Source organism: Etheostoma spectabile, chromosome 13, assembly GCF_008692095.1.
Source record: "Etheostoma spectabile isolate EspeVRDwgs_2016 chromosome 13, UIUC_Espe_1.0, whole genome shotgun sequence".
In the NCBI taxonomy this organism is placed as follows: domain Eukaryota; kingdom Metazoa; phylum Chordata; class Actinopteri; order Perciformes; family Percidae; genus Etheostoma; species Etheostoma spectabile.
Genome location: NC_045745.1, coordinates 20,289,154 through 20,310,579, shown reverse-complemented (window position 1 = coordinate 20,310,579; position 21,426 = coordinate 20,289,154). Strand labels below are relative to the sequence as shown.

The window sequence follows — 21,426 nt, the reverse complement described above, 5'->3', positions numbered from 1 at the left end:
AATAAAGGTAAAAAACCCAGCACTGATAGATCTGGTCTCTGGATACTAATCACCAGGAAGTGATTCAAGCCTAATGGTTACCAAATGGTGGTGAATGTGCTAATTGTTAGTAAGTCTTTGTGATGTAAAATCTATATTTTCCAAGGGGGATGGATTTGTTGGCTTGCAAAAAAAAAAAAAGAGATGCAACACTCCAATTTAAATCATGCTCACCCAATAAGTCACCACAAGGGCTGTTGCGAAGGAGCTGCTGGCTCAAGGCCAGCTGACCTGTTAGTCAGAGTTATTTGTCCGCAATCCCAGCCAGTGTAACTCACAGTTTAATACAAAAGCATGTAATACTACAGATCAAGCATGGAGTTTAGGTTTTCTTTACTTCGGTGTGTAAATTGCATTGCCAGCTATGGAGTTTGAATCATGTTTTCAGTGTCTTCTGCTTTATCTAAATGACTTGAAGATGATTTGCTTGCCTGGATTTACAGTTACATTAGTCCACTCAAATGGTGTTTGGGGCGGGGGGGATTAGGTGTATATGTGTTTTTATAAATTCTGCTTTTTGTTTGTAAAAGGAAGAAAATGCTGTTTCCCCTTCCAGACATGTCTCTTTAAGACTCTTTAAGGTGAAATTAGATTTGGCTTAAGGTTATTTAGGATGAAGTGTGGGCCAGCCATGTAGTTGTAATGGTTTAGTGTTACAGACTAGGGAATGGATGAGGTGAATGCCGGTACTCAGAAATGTAAGAACAATAAGTGTTAACCCCATTTGAAATCATCACGTAAGCCATGCTGCAAAGCTGCTTATCGGACAAGACGCGTCATTATAAACAACATGGATCAACAGCTGATAATGTCATCAAACACACACAAACACACACACACACACACACACACACACACACACACACACACACACTCTGTGGCCTCACAGGTGAGCAAACAGTGTGTTGCTGTACTTTGGAGTGGTGGATCTGGCTCTCTGGCTCTAAGTTCAGGCTTTGGCTCTACAGGCAAAAGCAGACGAAAAACTGACAACGACAAGATGGCCAGAGTTTGTTTATTGGCTTTTTTTATTGTTGGTTTAATGCTGGTGGTGTACGGACTTTCTGCTGAAATCACAGAGGAAAACACAGGTAAAATATAGAAGAGCAGGTATGGATTAAGTAGACGAAACCAATTTTTAGAGATGTAAAAATATAGGAAGAGGCTGGAAGTCCGGGGGTAATTTTAAAAAGCCTGGTCTCTGACCCCAAGTCTTTAAGCCACGCCACTCAAACATTTCATTGCCTATAGTTTAGAAATGTTGTTGTAAAAAGTGTCATTTTCTCTTTTGTAGAGGACAGCAGATGTGATACAATGTGTCAAAAATGTGTTTTTTCAAAATATGGCTGTTACTTCCTGCAGAGCTTTGGAGCTTGATCGACAGAGATAGAATGATGTAGGAATGAGTGCAAATAGCTGTTTTGGAAAAACTGTAATTTTTTGAGATTCTTAGCAAAAAAACCTTTTGATCTTTCAAGAATATGTGCTCATTCATGTGTAATTACTTCCAACAACTAATCAAAGTATTCTCGTATGTGTGGAATCTGCCATTCAGAATCATTCACAAAACATGAGTTGCTTGATTGACGGCTGCCATGTTGCACCTCCATCTTTAAAATATATAAGCCAAAGAGGGACACAGCTCCACCTTTCGAGCTTTTAAAGGGGGACAAGATAACAGAGTCGCCAAGGAAGTGTAAAAGAGAATTAAAACGACAACACGACAGGCAAAGCAAAAAGACCAAAGTTTATATTGGAGTGGCTTTTCCAAAATGGAAAGAGCTCATGAGGAGCAAGGATTTTAAAAGGGGACGCCATAGTTGCCTGCTTTCTTCTCAAAAGGTAATTCTGCCTATTGGTGTAAATTCAAAGATTGATAGTTGCTTGACTAACTATGGCATAGTTGTGCATAACGCTAGAACGACGTCTAGGATACTTTCCCTCCAATTTTAGACGAGAGGGAGGAGTGAGGGAGGAGCGGCTTACACTCTGCCTTACGTCACACACTTTCACTGGCAATCACATCCTAGCCACGCCCTAAAACAACCCCCTGCTTTATCGCTGATTTTAAAATCAACGAGACCATAATTCTGTGTTGCAGAACACTTAAAACAATAGTTACAAATTGTAACTCCAGATTCTATGATTGTAGGCTTAGCCCTCTAAGAGCTGACGCTATTGGTGTATCATCCCTCCCTGTTACCCGCTCCCGTCCTCCCAACGGGGAGGAGGGACAGCCGGTGACAGAGGTGTTATGACAGAGGCGTTATCCGAGGGAGTCGAGCCAGCCGACTTTTGCCCGTTGAATACGTCCTCTTCCTACAGATCCAAGGGTGTTGACGTGGGGACTAACCTCTTTTTGCAACCGCCCTCTGCTGGAATTCAGATGGAATGCAAGTTTAAGGCACTTCCGCGTTTGCAGCACTTCGCCAAACCGGATGCATTGTCCATTAATGTTTACAGTCTATGGTTGTGACACAGACTAGCTACAGCTAGAACAGCTGCGAGTAAACAATGGAGATACTAAGAGCTAATTTCAGTTTCATTGATACTGTTCATACTGCTCAGAGATATTAAAAACACATACCTCCGTTGTTTCTCTCCTACAATATAAACATTGCCTTACACTATTAATCTTGTACAATATACAGATTAACAATAGCACTGATACTTTACTAACATTAGCTTGCATATGTTTGGGAACAAGATAGCTGATGTTTGCAATGAAATGGCACCAAAAGTCGTACTTCTTGGAATAATACGGCCACAGTAGGAGTTAAAATGTGCTTGGAATGGGAGAAGCTAGAACGTAATATTCAGTTACAATTTCACCGCTAGATGGGAGAAATTCTGACTCAAAGGGCATTTTTTGTGCTTTTTTGCAACTGTAAATCTGGTCAATTTTTCACCATAGGAATCCATTATAACAACTGTGAATTGAAATGCTGCTGTTCCCAACTATGAAGGAAACTACCAACTTTTACACCCATATTTACAAGGAGGGAATATTTTATACTCAACAAAAAACTAGAAACTGACTTGAGGGTGGATCCAATAGTTTTCAGGGGTAATGCCACAGATGTTTTAATAATTTCGACATTGTCTTCTATTGCCTTTTAGGAGCTGTGTTTGTGTCTCAGCAGGTGGCAGACATGGTGCTGCGTCGCCTGCGCAGGTACAACAGTGGCCATGGTGAAGAATTATTTATGAAAGCCAATTTGGAGCGGGAGTGTAGAGAGGAAACCTGCGTGATGGAGGAGGCCAGGGAGGTGTTTGAGGATGATGACAAAACTGTAGGTTACACACACACACACACACACACCTATATATACATAACAAATATAATTAATCAGTCTATGTTTCTATTTCAGATGGCATTCTGGGCCAGCTACAGCGGTAAGACAAGTAAAACACTAGTCAGTTACTCAGAATTTAAAGCCCACTGTCCCCTCTGAACCTCATGGTTATGTGTAGATGGTGACCAGTGTAAACCACTCCCGTGCCAAAATGGAGGTCAGTGTGAAGACGGAATCGGCTCATACGTCTGCTTCTGCAAACCAAACTTTGACGGCAAGAACTGTGAGATCGGTGAGTGTGACAGCCTGTATACGAAAAACTCAAACAAGGATCTTTACTTTCTTTTTCACTAACATGTACTGTATACCATCAGTGTGGGTGCTAAGATGGTTACAAAACAACACACGAAAGACATTCATTCTGCTTCTGCTGTCCCCTGTTTCCAGAGGTGACTAAGCAGTGTTTGGTCAACAACGGTGGATGTTCCCATTTCTGTGTGATGAAGGCGAAGATACCTGTGTGTCAGTGTGCAGCTGGTTACGAACTTGGGCCAGACAAGAAGAGCTGTGAACCAACAGGTAAAATAAAATGATAACCCATACATAGCATTCCGCAAATTGGTTGTTCAGGTGTTTTGGTTATATATTTAGAAGGGAAGAATTTAGTTTTTTTGTCATTTTTTTGTAACTCTCAACACAGCTCTAATTGCTATGCTCTATTTTACACTACACTGTAGTAAATACTACACAACACACAGCACAACTGAATGAATAAAGAGTGCACATATTTTCAGTGATAGAATAAGTGATACAATACCACAGTGTAGAAATATTCTATTTCAAGTAAAATCCTGCATTTAAAATTTGACTCAAGTAAAAGACGAACAGTATTGACATCAATATGTGGTGTAGTATATATTTTATCATTGCATAGTATTTGATAAGTGATGCATTAATGTGTTGTCACTTTAATGATGACGCTGGTAAAGGTGGAGCTTAATTTAACTATACCACAGGGTAGTTTAATATATAATAATACATCCTAATTAGTTGATTGTATTTTGTTTTAATATTGTGAATCTGTAAAGAAACTAATGAATAAAGCTTTAAAATCAATGTTATGGACTAAAAAGGACAACTTTTGCCTCTCAAATGTAATTGAGATTACAATTACACAAAAAGTAACCATAGTCTATGTCACATCTGTAAACAAATGGAACAAATCTTAAAACTCTGGAACCCCATTTTATACGTTTTGATACTAAATTACTACTACTCAGCTGCTGTACATAAACATCCTCACCCACAGACGGTCACAAACCAGAACTTAAGAGTGATATACAAGCTGTCTTTTAAACAGCAATAACACAGAAAGCTGGAATCATGCTACACTTCTCATCACTTTGATCTCCATTAAGGGATCCCAGACTGGTTCATAAACTGTGCATTGCAGTTTATAGCTGTCAAAAACAGTATATTATTTATGGATGTTGTTGACAGAGTGAATTCTCTGGGTAGATAACCACACAGAAAACCATAAAACAAATCCAGCTTCAGCAACTGCTTCAACACAAACTGATGCAACCAACCTCTGATTACACTGACCTTAACCACAGAAAACACACATTTACAGTAAACATACCCATCTCTAACCTTCTGCATAATTATGTCAAATTCTTACCTAAAACCCATGCACCATAATCAGGCGTTAGTGTTCAAAAGAACAACTGTGTGGAAAGACTGAATCCACATAATTGAAATAGCCATTGATTGAATCTGCCTATGGTGCAAAGCCAGGGCTATAACCTCAACCTTTGACAAAATAACCAAAGGGCTGCAAGAGAACCATCCCAGCTATGGAAAAATCTGACACTAACATGTAACGATGTCTAAGAGACAAATCTAGATTATCTTCTTCTTTGTTTTGCTTTCATTTGCCCCTCAGAACAATTCAGCTGTGGTCGTGTGAACACATCCCTCACCTCCAGAACCAGGTCCATCCTAACCCCACGGTCCTCAAGCACAACACACAGCTCTGAAACAAAAAACAATTCCAGTGACATCCTGGAGGATGACCTTTATGACTATTTAACACATCTTGAAGACAACTACGACCAGCCTTTAAATGAATCAGACCTGGCCAACACCTCTGTTGCTTCTGTAGTAAAAAAACGATCAGTGAGGTCGGATTCAAGTTCTTCTGTAAATCTAGCCACAGAGAAAAAGCAGCTGCCTTCCTTGGCTTTCTTCCCCACACTGCCTACCATCATAGCACAAGACAACACTGACCAGAGGATTGTGGGAGGGAATGAGGCCATTCCTGGAGAGATACCTTGGCAGGTACTGTAGTTTGGGGTGCAGAATAAAGACATGGGAATGGGTTAATGCCAAATGGATAATGTTCACAGATAGGATGAAGTTAGGTGGTTTTTGCTTGTGTTGAGTTGAATTATGGGACATCAAGAATTCAGGGGTTTGGATCTTGAACTGACTGTTGAACTCCATCTCTCGAATGTCAAATTTATGAAGGCTCAATTTTAAACTGCTGGATTTTTCCATTTACAGTAAGAAGCACAGAGGTCACCCTGGAAAAAAATACAAAAGGCAAATGATAAAGAGACGAAATAATAGAGTAGTGTTGAGGAAACGGGGTGGATGGAGAAAAGGAAATGGGAAGATTCAGAAGTTTAGAAGGAGACAAGGAGGCAGCATGTGCTATGACGCTCTTCCGCCATTTGTATGCTTACTGTTTGCATGTGTGTTTGCAGGTTGCCCTGATGTATCACTCAGCCACCCTTCAAAGAGGGGTGTCTTTCTGTGGAGGGTCTCTGCTCAGTGATTTATGGGTCATCACTGCTGCCCATTGTCTGACGCACCCTGATTATGCTAGTCGGGATGTCTTCGTCAGAGTGGGTAGGAAAAACAAGTGTTACATATTAATATTCTAAATCTCTGAAGTACAGTACAGACACACTGGTCTTTATCATTCCAATTAATGTCATGTTAGTTTCAAAAGACCATGTTGGTTATTTGCATGCAGTGGTGGAAGAAGTATTTAGATCATTTACTTAAGTAAAAATACTAGTGCTGTCAAACGATTTAAACATTTAATCACGATTAATTGCATTAATGTCATAGTCAACTCGTAATTAATCTCAATCAATTAACTTTTATCTATTTTAAATGTCCCTTGACTTCTTTTTGACCTATTTTTTTTTCTCATTTTAATGCTGTTAACACGGAAAAGTGGATCGGCTTGTTTTGTGCAAATTCTTTCATTTATTGAAAATAATATTTGCATACAGCCTACTGTAGTGTTCAATTTCACACATAATATTCTCACTTGGAGCAGACATTCACACTTGGAGAAAATAATCTCTCACACAATCATTTGGAAACTTTTAAAAAGTAAACTTTCCATTCAGAAATTTATTGGCATCTATTTCGGCGTCTCACGCTCGCCATCCACTCCAAACGTAACGTTAGTTACTTTGGTAACTCCAGATTCTATTAGTAGTACGCTATTGGGTTTATCCCTTCGCGCATGCGCAGTCGTGAAGATTTTCTTTCCCGCCCTAGCGTCAGCGCGGGCCTCAACTACGTCCACATTTACTGCATATATACAGAGCGGACCGTTGTTCGTCCAAAACATCAGCTTTTTCTTCAACTAATGTTCTAGGAGCAGGTGGCCCGGACCTTAGAGGGACGCCTATACTAATAGAATCTGGAGTTACCAAAGAACTAACGTTCTATTTCGTATGGCTTCGCCCTCTAAGGGCTACGCTATTGGGTTAGGGCGAAGCGATGTAGTCAATGCCACCTGCGGCACAAGGTCCACAAGCCGAACATCACACACATTGCCCCAGCAACCAATGTACAGAGGCTAGTCAGAGTCATTCTTCTGACAAAGCCTGCCCTGCCATGGCGTGGCGGAAAGGTATGTGGCCCGCAATATGATCAGTAGTACAATGATTAAGGGGAAGCGTGATTGACCCTGTCGCGCATGCAACGGAGAGACATGATTACCTCCGTGCATGCGACATGATCATGACAATGATGAGAAGAACTGTGTCTCACAGAAATACCCCAGGTACAGGAGAGGTGAGACAGCAGAGCAGGGTCATTGCAGCACTAGGTGTGAAGGAAATTGGCAACAATCAAGGCATCCGCTTTTTTTTTTTTTTTTGCACATTCAGCGGCATTACGCGTCACTGACTGTGGACAAACCGCATGAGACATGGAAGATTCAGACATATCTCGCAGATAAAAGGATGAAGGGGCACGGGGAAGCCCAGGAGGCTGCCGCGCAAATGTCGGCTACTGCCATGCCTTCGTAGAGTGACCCCGAATGTCTTGGGGGGGCTCTTTCCCTTCCGAGCTATAAGCCTGGGTAATAGCCTCGCACAGCCAGTGAGACAGACGCTGTTTTGAGAGGGCTGATCCTTGGGGTGTTCTTATAATGCACAAACAGCTGCTGAGTTTTCCTGATATTTGCCGTGCGTAAAATGTATTGTGACAGAGCGCGCACCGGACACAACGGTGCGAAGCCTCCTCCGCACCTTAGCGTGGGGTGGGGGAAAAAACCCCGAGGGAAAACACCCTTGACCGAAAGAACTAGTTAAAGTCTTCGGTGTGAAGGAGGATTTGGCTGTAAGGTGGCGCGCTCGTCACTCTACTGGAGAGGCAGAGAGAAACTGACAGTGCACATAATCACTCACTCTTTTGGCCGACATAGGCAAGGAGAATTGTGTCTTAAGACGACAGCATTTCTTGAGCGAGAGCCTGTGCCAAGGCACAAAGGGGGGCTTCCCAGAGCCCGGACACCGGCTAGTTGTCCATGGGGGGCTGAGGGGGAACAGCGGTTTTTGACGCCTAACCCCCTCAGGAAACGCTTACAAGGGATTGCGCAAAAACTGTCCTCTCAGCCGAACCTTCGTGACAGGATGAGATGTGCTGCGTATGCTTTGACTGTAGATGGAGCCAAATCATTATCCACCAGAGTTTGTAGGTACGTCAGCACGAGAGGTAGGGACACGATGTGGGGTCTGCGTCCATTTGTGCACCAGCGCTGGGAAGGCAGACCAGCGGCCTGCGTAGCCTGCTATGGTAGAGGGGCTCTGGAGCCTGGATAGTGCGTACCACGGCGGGGGGCAAGCCTAATCTCTGTAAGCGTTCCTGCAGCAACCAGCCCCACAGCCTCTGATTATCATGGGGGATGACAGATCGCACCGTTCAGCTGCGTGCATAGTGCGTCTCTCGCCAGGAATCTGCCAGGGGGAGCCCCAGCAGCTGAACGAGGTTGGAACGAGGAGCGCTCGTGCGCCCGGTGCCACCAGAACAATTAACAGATCCTCCTCGGACGCGCTCCAGGAGGCGAGGGTCAGGGGGACCGGGGGAAACGCATATAGAGGGTTTTGGGCCAGGTTTGTGGAGAAGTGTCTACGCCGAGGGAGGGTTGTCCCGCGTGGTCAAGGAAAAACCACAGTGTGCACTGTGTGTTCTCTCGTGAAGCGAACAGATCCACCTCCGCTTCCCCGAACCTGCTCCATAACGTTTGAACGATGTGGGATTCACTCTCCACTCGTTGTGGGAGGGCCCCCCCCCTCGACATCAAGTCGGCTGCCCGGTTCAAAATCCCGGGGATATATACTGCTTTGAGAGACGCAGGTGGCTGTGCGCCACACAGCAGGAGGCGTCTGGCTATTTCTAACACGGGCGAGCGTATGCCGCCCTGGCGGTTTATGAATGCCGCCGCCGTGATGTTTTCCGTCCTTACTACAACATGCCTCCCCCGTCACCACTGTGTAAAGTGTTTCAACACCTTCAACACCGTGGACAGCTCCAGGCAGTCCCCTCCCACCACTGTGACTCGCACATTCCCCCCAGCCAGCTGAGGGACAGTCTGTGTACACCGTCACATATGACGTCACTCTGCCCAGGGGAACCCCGGAAGACAGGGTTTGGGGACTCCCCAGCTATGCCAGGTCTGATTGGAGGGAATGAGGGAGGACAGCATTCGCCCATTTGTGGCGAATGGGATCGAGCCGCTGCTGGGGTGAAACCACCCTGGACTTTCTTCATGTGGAGGAGACCCAGGGGGCCACCGTGTGTGCCGCGGACATCATGCCAAGAGCCACATAACTGACAGCGCGGACACTGTCGCGCGCGGCCTGAAGCGGGACAAAGAGAGTCAGGGCTGCTGATCGGTGCGGACAGCCTGGCTCTCATGCTGATCGAGCTCATGTCTACGCCCAGATAAACTACGATTGTGGGGGACAAGGGCGCTCTTCTTCCAATTTATTGGCAAAACCCAGCGTTTGTAGTGCTGCAGAACCTCCATAGTGTGCAGCGCCGCCCGCTCCCGAGAGGGGGCTAGAATGAGCAGATGTCCAAGTAAAAAGAGGACTCTGATGCCCCTCTCCCGTAGAGGACTGGAGCGCCGTTTCCATGCATGGAAAAGGTGGGGGGGCTAGTGGTATCGACGGCACAGCCGGTTGAACTGGAAACGGGCCCCTTGGAAGGGAGAAGCGCAGGAATTTCCTGTGCCTGGAATGATGGATGTGAAAGTAGCGTCTTAGATCCACGGATGTAAACCATTCGTGGGGCGCACACATTCCAACACTGCTGATGGTGAACATGTGGAAGGGGCGCTCCATGACATCATCCGGTTGAATTTGACAGGTCGAGGATGGCGAGTCTCCTGACTTCTGGGGTGAGGAAATAGCGAGAGTAAAAACCCTCGTTTTCCTCTGGAGGGAGCGGGAAATAGCTCCGTAGTCAGCAACCTTCTAACTCTGAGTCATTGCGTCTGACTCTGCCATGGATGAAAACGTCGTCTCCAACACACCCGCGAAAGGGGCGGGGGGGAGGCGAACTGGAGTTGTAACCCGTGTTATCAGCTTTGACATCCACGAGTCATGTGTGTCAAGCCAATCCCTGCGCGCTGCACTCTGACAGTGGGCGAGACATGTCTGAGTGTTGTTCACGACATGGCAAGCAGGGAGCGCAGAGCCAATCCCGCGCTGGGACGAGACGAGTGATCGCGTCGCCCAGCCCATGGTAGGCTTTTTCGAAAGGGCAGTGGCCGGTCGCCGCCGTGTGTGGGCGGGAGCGGTCACGGGTAACCCGACCCCGCCCCGCGCGGCATCGCGTGGGGAGGGTGGGTGGACAAGCGTCGTGTCCCACCGTGGGAGGGACGCTCATTTCCGCTGCCTGCGCAGTGGGGACGCATGGCGCCCGTCGCTGGGCAACAGGCCTGGTGGGTGCTTGTGTGGGGAACAACTGTCATAAAGTGCCATGTTAGAGCAAACAGGGACTGTTCGGTCTGAGGGGAAACAGCTCTTTAGATGGGAGGGGTGGGCCCTAAAAGGGCCGTTGTGTTTCAACTCTCAGCTTAAGAGGGACAGTCGATCCCACGTCCCGTCATTGCACACGCCGCGCGCTGCTGGGTGGGCGGGAGGCGGGTTGGACCAGGTGGGGGCCGCTTCATGGTCCTCTGGCCTGTCAGGTTGACGGCCGTTGTGGCATCGTCTGTCGCTGCGGAGGGGGAAGGGTGGGGGCCCCGACGCGAAGCTTGGGAAGAGCAGCAGCGCAACCGATGTGCGGGGCGCTTCCGTTGTGACGGTTGTCATGGCGACGGGTGGTGCTGTTGAGGAGGAGCCTTCCACGAGCCAAGCTCCGAAAGCCGCTCGGCGTCCTCCGCCGTTGATGGAGAGAGAGTGGGCAGTCTGTAGGCGCGGCCAAATAGTCCATCGGGGGCATGGGACCGTACAGAAGCTCGCGTTTAATGTCCGCTGGCAGCTGAGACATGTGGAGCCAGATGTTTCGCTGGGCCACAGTCTGCCAAGCCATCACCCTGGACAGCGCCACCGTGGACGCCGTGGTCAGGGTAAGGATGGGGTCATAGCCTTACCAATCTCCGTGGCAAGCTCCGAGGGGAGGGCGCCGGGAGTAGTGGCCATCGCGGAGACGCGGAGGCCAGTAAGCGATGTTGTTTTGTGCGCAGCCCCTGGGCGGCACATTGGTGGGCGGGCCAGTGACTTGAGCGGACACTTGATTCCTGGGGAGAGGAGGCGTGGGCTTCCGGTGGCCGAAGAAGTAGCTTTCGGAAGCAAAATGGACGCCAGGCCCCCTCCAGGGGAGGGACTGAAGAAAAACCTGCGTCCGTATCGCCTGAACCCGAGTAAACGGGGCATAGCGAGAGAGGGAGCCTTCGTTTCCCCGGTGGGAGAAAGCCTCCCACAAATGGCCGAAGCTCCGCGAAGCACGGCCAGCAGTGGGGCCCGTGAAGAGGGCGGCTCCTGGGCATAAACATCACCGCTCAAAAGGCCGCGAGCGGGGGCCGGCAGCTCCGCCGGGAGCACTATGCCTCTCAGCTCCGCCGCCTTCCTTATGATCTCCGGCAGGTCGGCGACGGAGCCTTAGCGGTGGGAGGCTGGAGCCGGGTGGGGCAAAGGGGGGAGGCCGCTGGCGGTGCCCAGGCCGTTGGGAGACGGAGAGAGCTCCACGGGAAAGCATCAATCGCCGTCTCGAGGCCCAATCCCCCCAAAGGGGAGGAGGGGACCCTCCCAGAGGGGAGGAGGGGAAACCGGTGAGGAGGCGCTGTCAGAGAGACGGAGGTCAGCGGACTCATGCTCGTCGAAAACGCCGGTCGCAGCGGCTCCAAGGTGCCGCCGGATTCCTGTCTGTCTGCCCAGCTTCCTCTTTTTTTTTTTTTTCTACGTCCCCGCTAGCCTGGCAAACCAGAAAAGCTTCCGCCCGTCGAGTTAGCTCTTTAGACGACAGGCGGGCGCAAAACTGGCAGGAGGCGTGGCGGGTGAGAGCCTGGCCGGCGTGAACGGCACCCAGGCAGGCCTCGCAACGGGGGTGGAGGTCCGGCGGAAGGATGTAGCCGGTCCGGCAGGAGGGGCAGACACGGGCACCGGCGGAAGGTCTTGAGCTTGACTTCATACTGCGAAGTTGAAGAAAAAGTGGGAGTCGAACAACGGGTCCGCTCTGTATATATGCAGTAAATGCGGACGTAGTTGAGGCCCGCGCTGGACGCTAGGGCGGGAAAGAAAATCTTCACGACTGCGCATGCGCGAAGGGATAAACCCAATAGCGTAGCCCTTAGAGGGCGAAGCCTATACGAAATAGAACGTTACTACTCTTTCGCCGGCTTGCAAGCCCAAACAAGTGTGCGCGGCGTTTGGCGTACATAATTACAAATCCCACTATGGCCACTCCAAGTCCCGCCCTACAAAGCAGCTCGATTGGTTGGGGTAAGGCATTTCACCTCAAGTACGGTTAGGGGATTGGTCAGAGGATAGGACCTGTACATGTAAAAATGGACGCCTGTTTTTCTAACGTTACCAGTTGTTGCAACAGCATCTGGAAAATAAATAATGAAAAAAAGTTTGCTAGGCCAAAAAGAACGTTAATCTTGCGATTAAAAAAAATTGAAGCCGTTAAAATGGGTTTGCGTTAACGCTGTTAATGACATGTTTAACTGACAGCACTAAGAAAAATACTAATAACCCACTGTGAAAATACTCTGTTAATAGGAAAAGTCATGCATTGTTGTCATGCAAATGTTACTTACGTGAAAGTCTATAGGTATTATCAGGAATATGTATTTAAAGTATTAAAAGAAAAATTACGGAATATCCTCACATTTTAGAAACTGAAAACGAACAAAACACTCATCTCGTGTTTAAGCAGCTTTTAGATGTACTCGTTGGACGTTATAATGTTGGGTAGTTTGATTTGTAATAAAACATATTTTATAAACTACGTGTAACTATGTGTTTTGTGTGCAAAAATCTTTATTTGTAAAGTAACTAGCAAATAAAGCTGTCAGATGAATGTACTGTTGTGTAGTAAAAAGTACAATATTTTTCTCTAAAATGTAGTGGAGTAGAAGTAGAAATTTGCATGAATAGAAAATGTTCAAGTAAAGTACAAGTATCTCATATTCGTACTTAAGTACAGTACTTACATTCCACCACTGTACTTTATCCGAATAACTACAAATTACTGCCAACTATTTTCCAAAGCATAATCTTTCCATCCTCCAGGTGGCCAATGTTTACAGTACATCTATGGAAAAAATAACTTGTAGATACTTGACACTTACTTGAGGTAGATAATCCAATGGTGAACATTTACTCTGCTTTCATCAATCATTTTATTATTGTGGGTTACTGCAGTGGCCTCTTTGTTGTTGGTGTATTCAGTTAAACACTGACATGTGAGATTTAAGACCAGAAGATGACAGACCAATCACATTGCCGGGTGCAGAAAGTAATAAAATTGCATATAAATTCTATTCTATCTATTCTTCTAGGTGAACATGATGTGAAGAAGTTTGAGGGTCCAGAACGAGACCATGTGATAGCAGAGAAGCATATGCACCCCATGTATGATAATAAGAAGTCTCTTTACAATAATGATATTGCTCTACTTAAGCTTGCCAATCCAGTGGAACTGTCCAACAAACACCGTCCCATCTGCCTGGGACCAAAAGACTTTACAGAGAAACTATTGAGAGATTCCAGCACCTCTCTGGTAAGCGGCTGGGGACAGCTTAAGTTCCAAGGCCCTGACTCCAGCAAGCTTCAAAAGTTGGAGGTCCCCTACGTGGAACGCCCCGTTTGTAAAAAGAGCAGCCGGGACCACATCACACGCTACATGTTCTGTGCTGGCTATCAAAATGAAAAGAAGGATTCATGCCAGGGGGACAGTGGGGGGCCGCATTCCTCCAACCATAAAGGCACTTGGTTCCTGACAGGCATCGTCAGCTGGGGGGAGGAGTGTGCCATGGACGGGAAGTATGGCGTCTACACTCGAGTCTCACGATACTACCCGTGGATCACTCGGATGACAGGTATCCAAGTTAACAACTGACAAACAAAGTCTAGTGAAGGGAAAACGCAGCTGTCAGCCGACACATTACACAGCGGAAGTGAACATGTTTTCTCTTCCTGAAGCATGTTATTTTGAATTCTTTAATAAAAGGAAATTAAAATATCTGAGCATTTGATTTTTTGGTGTTGAAATATGGCTAAATAATACCTTCTAGCTCTTCATCCAATATTTTTATTAAAATTAGATGGACAAGGAAATATTAAATGAAATTTTGAGATGCTAAAGCGAATTTTAAATTTTATGTTCCTCAATTTTAAAGACCCTGTTCACCACACAGGCTTTTTCACTTTTTGCTGATTAGACCTCTGCTCGGATTAAAGTTGGGCGGTGCAAAATTTATTTAAGGGTCTGGCATTGAGTAATGAAAGTCACCAATCTTGAGGTGCGGCACCAAGCGTGCATTTGACAATCTCACTGCTTGCAATTGGGTAACACTACGACCAATCACAACAACACACAGGGTGACGAATCCAGAGCCCCATACGCTTAGCTACCAGTGGAGCTAACTGGTTTAGCTCACCTTTAGCCCGCCTATATCAGATACACCGATGTGATTGGTGCAGCTTGGCTACAAGGGTTTAGTTAATGAGCAGCATTACTCGATGCCAGAGTAACTCGCTAAACAAATTCAAACTGTGCTCTCGCGAGAACTCTGGATTTCCGGGGTAGTCTGTACACGCCAACGTAGGCCTAAGCAGGCAAGATAAGTGAAAACACCTGTGTGGATGCATTCACTTTGTAAATATCTGTCAGTAAATAGGTAAGGATACTATATTATTTATATAGGGAAGAAATCACATCAGTCAGGTTGAATCAAATCCAATAATCGTGCCTATATTTTGGAAAATAATTATACATTTGGCATTACAATACAAGCTTTTACATTAATTTAAAACATCCAAAAAGTGCAAAATAAGCAAATGCAGCAAACACCAGTTAAAGGTACTGTGGAAAAGTCATATTATATCAATACCATTGAGAACGTCTGATGTTAGCATGGGTGGATTTCAAATAAAAAAAACATGGGTCACATCTTATTTAGACTGTTAGACTGACACTCACTATCAAGTGACTATAAGGTTCTGTGGGTGAAAATGAATTTTTATTCAGTGTTGAAGTTAATCTTAACTGTGTTACCGGCTGGATTAGAATAATATAGTCCCCAGAGATGCAGCTAAATAGCGCAGCGATCTAATGTACCTTTTGTCACTTGATAGCGGAGTGTCAACATCTGACTGTCCATAAAAAGTTTCACCATGTATATGGCTATTGTGTTTAACATCTAAAATTTAGATTTTTACCATTCACATATTTACAGTTAACTAAAAAACTGTCTGTAATATAAGTAATTATACCGTATCGTCTGCTCTTTAGCTGGTAAAGTGTTAGCATTAGTGTAACCACTTATCACACTTTAAAAGTTGCTCAAAACTGAACAGTGTAAAGAAAATCAGTTTTAAAACCAGGCAGTTTTACAGAAGTTTAAATGGTCTCCTGTTGATGTTTTTCTCATTAGATCAGCTCTCTTAAATTGAAAATCAACATGTAATTTAGTAATTCACAATGTAACTAATAGTTTACCTGGCATTTATATTTTACACTATTTACAATTACTACCTACTGTAGCACTGAGCATAGTTCCCCTGTTGGTGTAGAATACCAGTAAAGACAGAAAGAAAGCAACAGGCATGTGCAGTGAGTTGTCCTTGCAGAGCAGCGATCAATACAGCTTGTCTCATCTCAGTGGTAATAACAGCTGCAGCCGAGGAGGAAGAGATTCATTTAATGGAAGAGTGGCACAATTATCACCAGTCAAAAAATCAACAAATTCCAAAGGAAAAATGTTGACAAAAATAACACCATTATTATAACACCACTGTCAATGGCAGAAAAACTAAAGAATATAATGGAAAATTACTTCACTTTTTAAATATCTGCAATTTATTTATCAAAGCTGTCTGACAACCACTGAGTCACAACCAGCTACACTGAAAGCCAATGTAGACATTGTGTAGTAGTACACTTTGTTTATCTGACAAAGAATAATGCACCAATAGTCCTTTTTTCCACAGTTTTTCGTTTTTTGAGTAATTGGGAAATAACTGGCTCAACAGATAATTCTGGGATAAAGCCTCTCTCCTTTCCGCTATCTATTTAGCAATGGCGCCATTTCTGCATCCGGGGCTTAGTGCTACCTAGGACGGTTGTGATTGGTTTAAAGAAATAGAAACAAGCCAGAGAGTTTTTTTACCCTATTGCAGAATTAATAAGAGGTGTAAGTAGACTATAGGCCAGCATTTATATATGGCTGTGGGTCTGGAAATGTGAGACTATTATGCACCACACCAAGACAATATTGGTCACATTAGTTATGTTATTAATTACACCTGTACCTTTCCTGATATATGTTGAAAAATATCTATAGAGGGTATGCAATGAGAATTTCACATATGCATCCATAACCAACACTACTTAGTGGAAAAACAAACCCACTATGGCTACTATGAATGGCGAGACTTTAACTGAATATTGGTGAATAGTCTGATGTTTCCTTTTTTCTCGTTCTGTCAGGTGAATGCACCAAGCAGATGCTGAATGTTTGCTTTTGCCACTAACAGGTGGAGTAACCATGTTGATTTGATTTGATTGATAGTGACGTAGCTGGCTGCTGTATGAAAGAAAGAGGGTTTAAATTTATTGCAAACAATGACACCACAGGGTAAAGCTATTTTACAGTGTTATACAAAAAGGAAGCCACAATAATTAGCTGCGCTGTTTGGCACATGAACAGTACTGATATGTTAGTAGGCATATGCATGATTTCTGTCATATTTCATAAGAAAATAGAAATGATAAAACATCAACATAGGTCTATGCTGTACATATGAATAAAGGCCCAAAATAAGTTTGTCTTTAGTTACAACTCCAAGTCTAAATACAATAATCTACTGAATTACTTCTGGAATAGATAAATAAATAAAAAGGTCCCACATATGTGCTTTGTATTGCTACAGTCTGCGGTCCATTCTGTAGTTTACAGCCTTCTGAGGTGTCACAGTAGTTAAATATGCAGTTGATGTGCTTCAATCTGTTGATCTGCTGTACGTCTTGGCAGAGTCAGATGCCCCCTTTGGTCAGAAAGATGATGAAGTATGTCATCTGTCCTCTGTTCTGACTGGCTCTTAGCATGTTTCTCCCAGAATCCTATGCAGGTCCTCAGATAGAACACGCCCTTCTTCTCCACGACTTATATTCTTTACCATCCTGTGATTACACACGTAAACACAACACAGACAACCTCTTCAAGTTTGTTTGCATCTTAATTTAAATTTGTGCATAATCAACACTTCTGAAACAGGTAGCCTATTTTACCACATTCCCGACAATTCTTCATGCAGCAGCTGGATGACATCCCCGCAGTTAAAGACGATATCATCCGTGCTGGCCATGCTGCTCTCTACCATGACCCTGTACCTGCCCGCCACCTGGAACAGAAGGAAAATGCAGGAGAATAATGCATTTTGATACTTTTCCACATGCAGTCCTAAACAACAGTCCTAAGTCTATACATACTGTGTATGATGGATGGATGGATGGATGGATGGATGGATGGATGGATGGATGGATAGATAACAGTATTTTGACCAATGTAGGATTTAGACTTATAAGCCTTATCCTAATGTATGTTGGTTTAGTTTCTGTCTGCGTTTTCCCACCAAGCTGTCGGTCATCAGTGTACAGTTGGTGATTCAAAAGGACTCTGGGCCCGGTCCCACCACCCAGTTGAGGGAGGCTACACATCAGGAGTCGAGTCAAGCTCACCGGGGTATAGGCAAGACCTGTATCCTTGATTTTCAGCAACCAATAGCACTTGGCACAACTGGTATAGCTGCAAGGCTTGTTTTCATAAATGCCCGCAGACCTAACAACAAATCTTTTCTTCAATACTACCTGTGCCATGACAGTAATAAACTCTCACCAGGGGGGCGGGCTGATCCTCCTCGTCTGAGTCCGATATGTTGGAAAGGTCTGTAGCTGCACCCCAGTCCTCCAGGCCCTCACAGATCGCCACAGAGTGTGCAGAAACAGGCCAAGCTGCAGGTGACAAGACAACTAAAAACGTTAGTGCTACATTTTTTAATCATTAATATTCCGTGATTTGTGCGCTCCCCTTTGAAGATACTCCACTTTCATGACACACAAACACATCATGAAACTACTAAATTGTTCTGTGTATTACAAACAAACAAACAATTTGCTTCAGGAAATGTAAAAGTATGTTTTTTGATTTTAAAGTGAATACCTACACTCCCATTGAGACCATTATTAAAGGTCAGGTCATTGGACAGGATGAAAACCAGCTAACATTCAATGCTAACACTACCCCAATTTTTTTTCTTTTAAAGTGGAAAACTCATGACACTCTTCTACAACTTCATGGTAGATCATTACTTTTTCTATTGCATACATCAAAGGGTTAAATGCCCTTGATTCTGTGTTGAAGGTTTTATATCATTTTATTGTGTTTTATGTAATATCTAATATTTAACTTGTGTTCTCGAGAACAGTGTGAAGTTTAAAGTAAAGTTGGAGTTGAAAGTTGAGAGAAACTACTTAAAAAAGTCCGACCATAAGCAATTGTGTGTTCTACGTTTTGTGTAATCTGCCTTAGCAACTTACTGCGGCGAGGTGAGTTAACCACTGGTTCGGAGTGGGCGGGGCTAGTTTGTATTGACTCCTCCCATTGACGCCTGTGGGAGTGGCTTGTAGCAGAGGAGCTGTGAGGAACAGGGAGACACGCTGAGCAGCCTCGCACCGATGCTCCGCCCCACGACACACACATCTCTGATGCACTAAACCGCATCCCCATGGGAACAAGACACAACCACAACAAACAAAAACAAACGAACAACAACAACCACGGTGTCACAAAGCAGGCTCATCCACATTCTGTAAATTAAAACAGCATTCCGTTAAGTTCACAATCACATATATTTCAGCGTCTGATTTCAAAGGAAGTTTGAATTTATAACACAAGCATCAATTATATCAGAGAGCGCTGCTATATATGGAAATATTACTTCACACAGTATTCTGCACACATACAAGGCCTTGATTAAACAGCATTTGCAAACAATCCACAGTGTGGCTTCAAGTATTAGATGGTATTCCATATAGTCGAACATATGGAAAGAAAATTAAGACAATCACAGACACATGTCTGAAAGTCACTTTGTCTGAATACTTTAAAGCCTACCTATCTCCTAAATAAAGTAAAAACATGTTAATTATTTACAAATGCTATGTGACCTACACATACCATGTACACAAATCATTCAAAAAGTGACAAACAACCATAGTATCTCATCCTCCATCTTTTTTTCACAAATCTCTGAATATGATTATCCAATGCTCAGGTACTTTGACAACTGAACTGTGAGCCTTTGTGAGTGTTTCCACTAGGCAAGACTGTCATTATTTATATTATCAACAAACCCCATGAAAAGACTAAAACCAACAATGGGTGAGCCTGTCTCTCAGTACCTTCTAGATTCCCTTGACCCAGGTCCATTGGTCACATCTGAAGATGTGAATCTTTAAAAATGAGATACAAATATACAGTTTGATTTATTTTAAAGGCTCTGTAATTTCCTAAAACAGCTGGGCACTGTAGTTTTTCCAAACATGTCTGAAAAACACGAGGAAATAGCGCATTTTTAGGGGACTATTCCAACCCCAAATTAATACACATTTGGTGCGCTTGTCTTTACAGCAGCAGTACGGTGTATGTAGGGTTGACTAAATATAAGACACAGCACTCTTATCTTTTGGTAATTAAGGAACATGTCATCCAAAGCAACAGTGCGGATCATTTGTAGTTGTTTTTGAACAATAAAGGAGGAATATGGCACAGGAGAAGAAACTATTTCAGGCTTTGTATACATAAAGAATAATTATTATTAGGATCAATTGATTGTTGGTGTTCATGGAATTTGTTGAAAAGTAAATATAGACAGTGGAATACTTTAAGTTGTAAAATTGCACCATAGGCTTTAAATATTTGACACTCCCAAATAAATGTGTACCAATGTTAATAATTTCCTGCATGGTAAGCCAATTTACAAGTTGTTTATTGTTAATTTATTTTCCACATTATCCCAGAGAACCAGTGCTTCCAATGACTAACAAACATCTGAGTAACAACTGGAAGATCTTGGCTAACTAATAGTGTTTCAACAATTTTCACTGAATTATAATTTGGTAGTTGTCTCTTAAGAAACACCTGACACCTTTACTCAGCCTGTGATATTAAAATGCTTGCTTAACCCCAGGAACATTAACATAACTTTGAAATTTGGTCTTTGCAGCAGTTGCAGGGCTTATCGCTCTCCATGGTGCTGAAATTCAGCAGCTTGGAGATTCAGCACTAAAGACAGTGTTAAAGCCACCTGCGGGACTTGTCAACGTAGTCATGAATACCAGTTCTGAAGGGTAGTGGCAAAGATGCTAATACAATCACATATACACACACTGCACACATACACACTCATTCAATAACTTTAACATCCTGCGTACTTAATCAAGATGCTTTGTTTTGAAAACAAATAACAAGTTAGGGTGGCATGTGGGTGAAACTGAGGGGGTTATTTGATTATCATTTCAGAAATTGAATATGCATCATTATCACTTTACGTGAGGTACATATCTTCCTTAATGCATCAAGTTTTAAATCAATTTCTGAATTGATTAAAAGTGAGTTGACCCATTCCCACCACACAGGAGGTCATGAACTGATACAGAGGACGATAGGGAGGTCATGCAAAAAGAATCACCTGTCAGAAGGAGGGTTGTCTGAAAGAGGAGTCTCATCTGAGAAAAGGAGAGGGGACATAAGACACAGATATAATACATAAATGGAATCATCCAAACAACAAACAGGATTCTACCCTAAAACCTTCATGAGAAAACTTGAACTGAGTCTGAATTTGATATGTCTATGGTAGATTTCCATTAAAAAACAAAAGCTACAAGTTAAACAACAGATCTACAGTTCTATATTGCCTGTTCACATAAACAAATCAGAGAGGAGTCTAAGTCAGACAAAGTTATCTCAGGCACTTAAAAAAATGATGTACACAAAGAGGCAGCGAATGAATTATAGCAGTGATAGAAACCTCTTCGCATT

General features: G+C 44.0%; 2 protein-coding genes across 2 annotated transcripts; one reads left to right on the top strand and one right to left on the bottom strand.

Annotated features, from left to right (window-relative positions):
- Positions 1-929: 929 nt before the first annotated feature.
- Positions 930-14,258, top strand: f9b (coagulation factor IXb). The gene is made up of 8 exons (XM_032534103.1): positions 930-1,130; positions 3,160-3,332; positions 3,411-3,435; positions 3,514-3,627; positions 3,783-3,914; positions 5,281-5,675; positions 6,104-6,248; positions 13,660-14,258. The coding sequence occupies exons 1-8, from the start codon at positions 1,040-1,042 to the stop codon at positions 14,217-14,219; spliced, it is 1,635 nt and encodes a 544-aa protein (XP_032389994.1). The 5' UTR covers positions 930-1,039; the 3' UTR covers positions 14,220-14,258.
- Positions 14,259-16,793: 2,535 nt separating this feature from the next.
- Positions 16,794-21,420, bottom strand: LOC116700700 (guanine nucleotide exchange factor DBS). The gene is made up of 6 exons (XM_032534115.1): positions 21,416-21,420; positions 21,074-21,110; positions 18,921-19,093; positions 18,220-18,335; positions 17,613-17,725; positions 16,794-17,504 (listed from the first exon to the last, which is right to left on the bottom strand). Exons 3-6 carry the CDS (start codon positions 19,081-19,083, stop codon positions 17,423-17,425), a joined length of 474 nt encoding a protein of 157 aa, XP_032390006.1. The 5' UTR covers positions 19,084-19,093; positions 21,074-21,110; positions 21,416-21,420; the 3' UTR covers positions 16,794-17,422.
- Positions 21,421-21,426: the final 6 nt, after the last annotated feature.

Coding starts and splice junctions, on each gene's coding strand:
- f9b (XM_032534103.1), top strand. CDS start 1,040: ATGGCCAGAGTTTGTTTATTGGCTTTTTTTATTGTTGGTTTAATGCTG. Junction 1,131..3,159: donor AATCACAGAGGAAAACACAG/GTAAAATATAGA, acceptor ATTGCCTTTTAG/GAGCTGTGTTTGTGTCTCAG. Junction 6,249..13,659: donor GGATGTCTTCGTCAGAGTGG/GTAGGAAAAACA, acceptor CTATTCTTCTAG/GTGAACATGATGTGAAGAAG.
- LOC116700700 (XM_032534115.1), bottom strand. CDS start 19,083: ATGTGTGTGTCGTGGGGCGGAGCATCGGTGCGAGGCTGCTCAGCGTGT. Junction 18,336..18,920: donor GGTTAACTCACCTCGCCGCA/GTAAGTTGCTAA, acceptor TGTCACCTGCAG/CTTGGCCTGTTTCTGCACAC. Junction 17,505..17,612: donor GAAGAATTGTCGGGAATGTG/GTAAAATAGGCT, acceptor GTGTAATCACAG/GATGGTAAAGAATATAAGTC.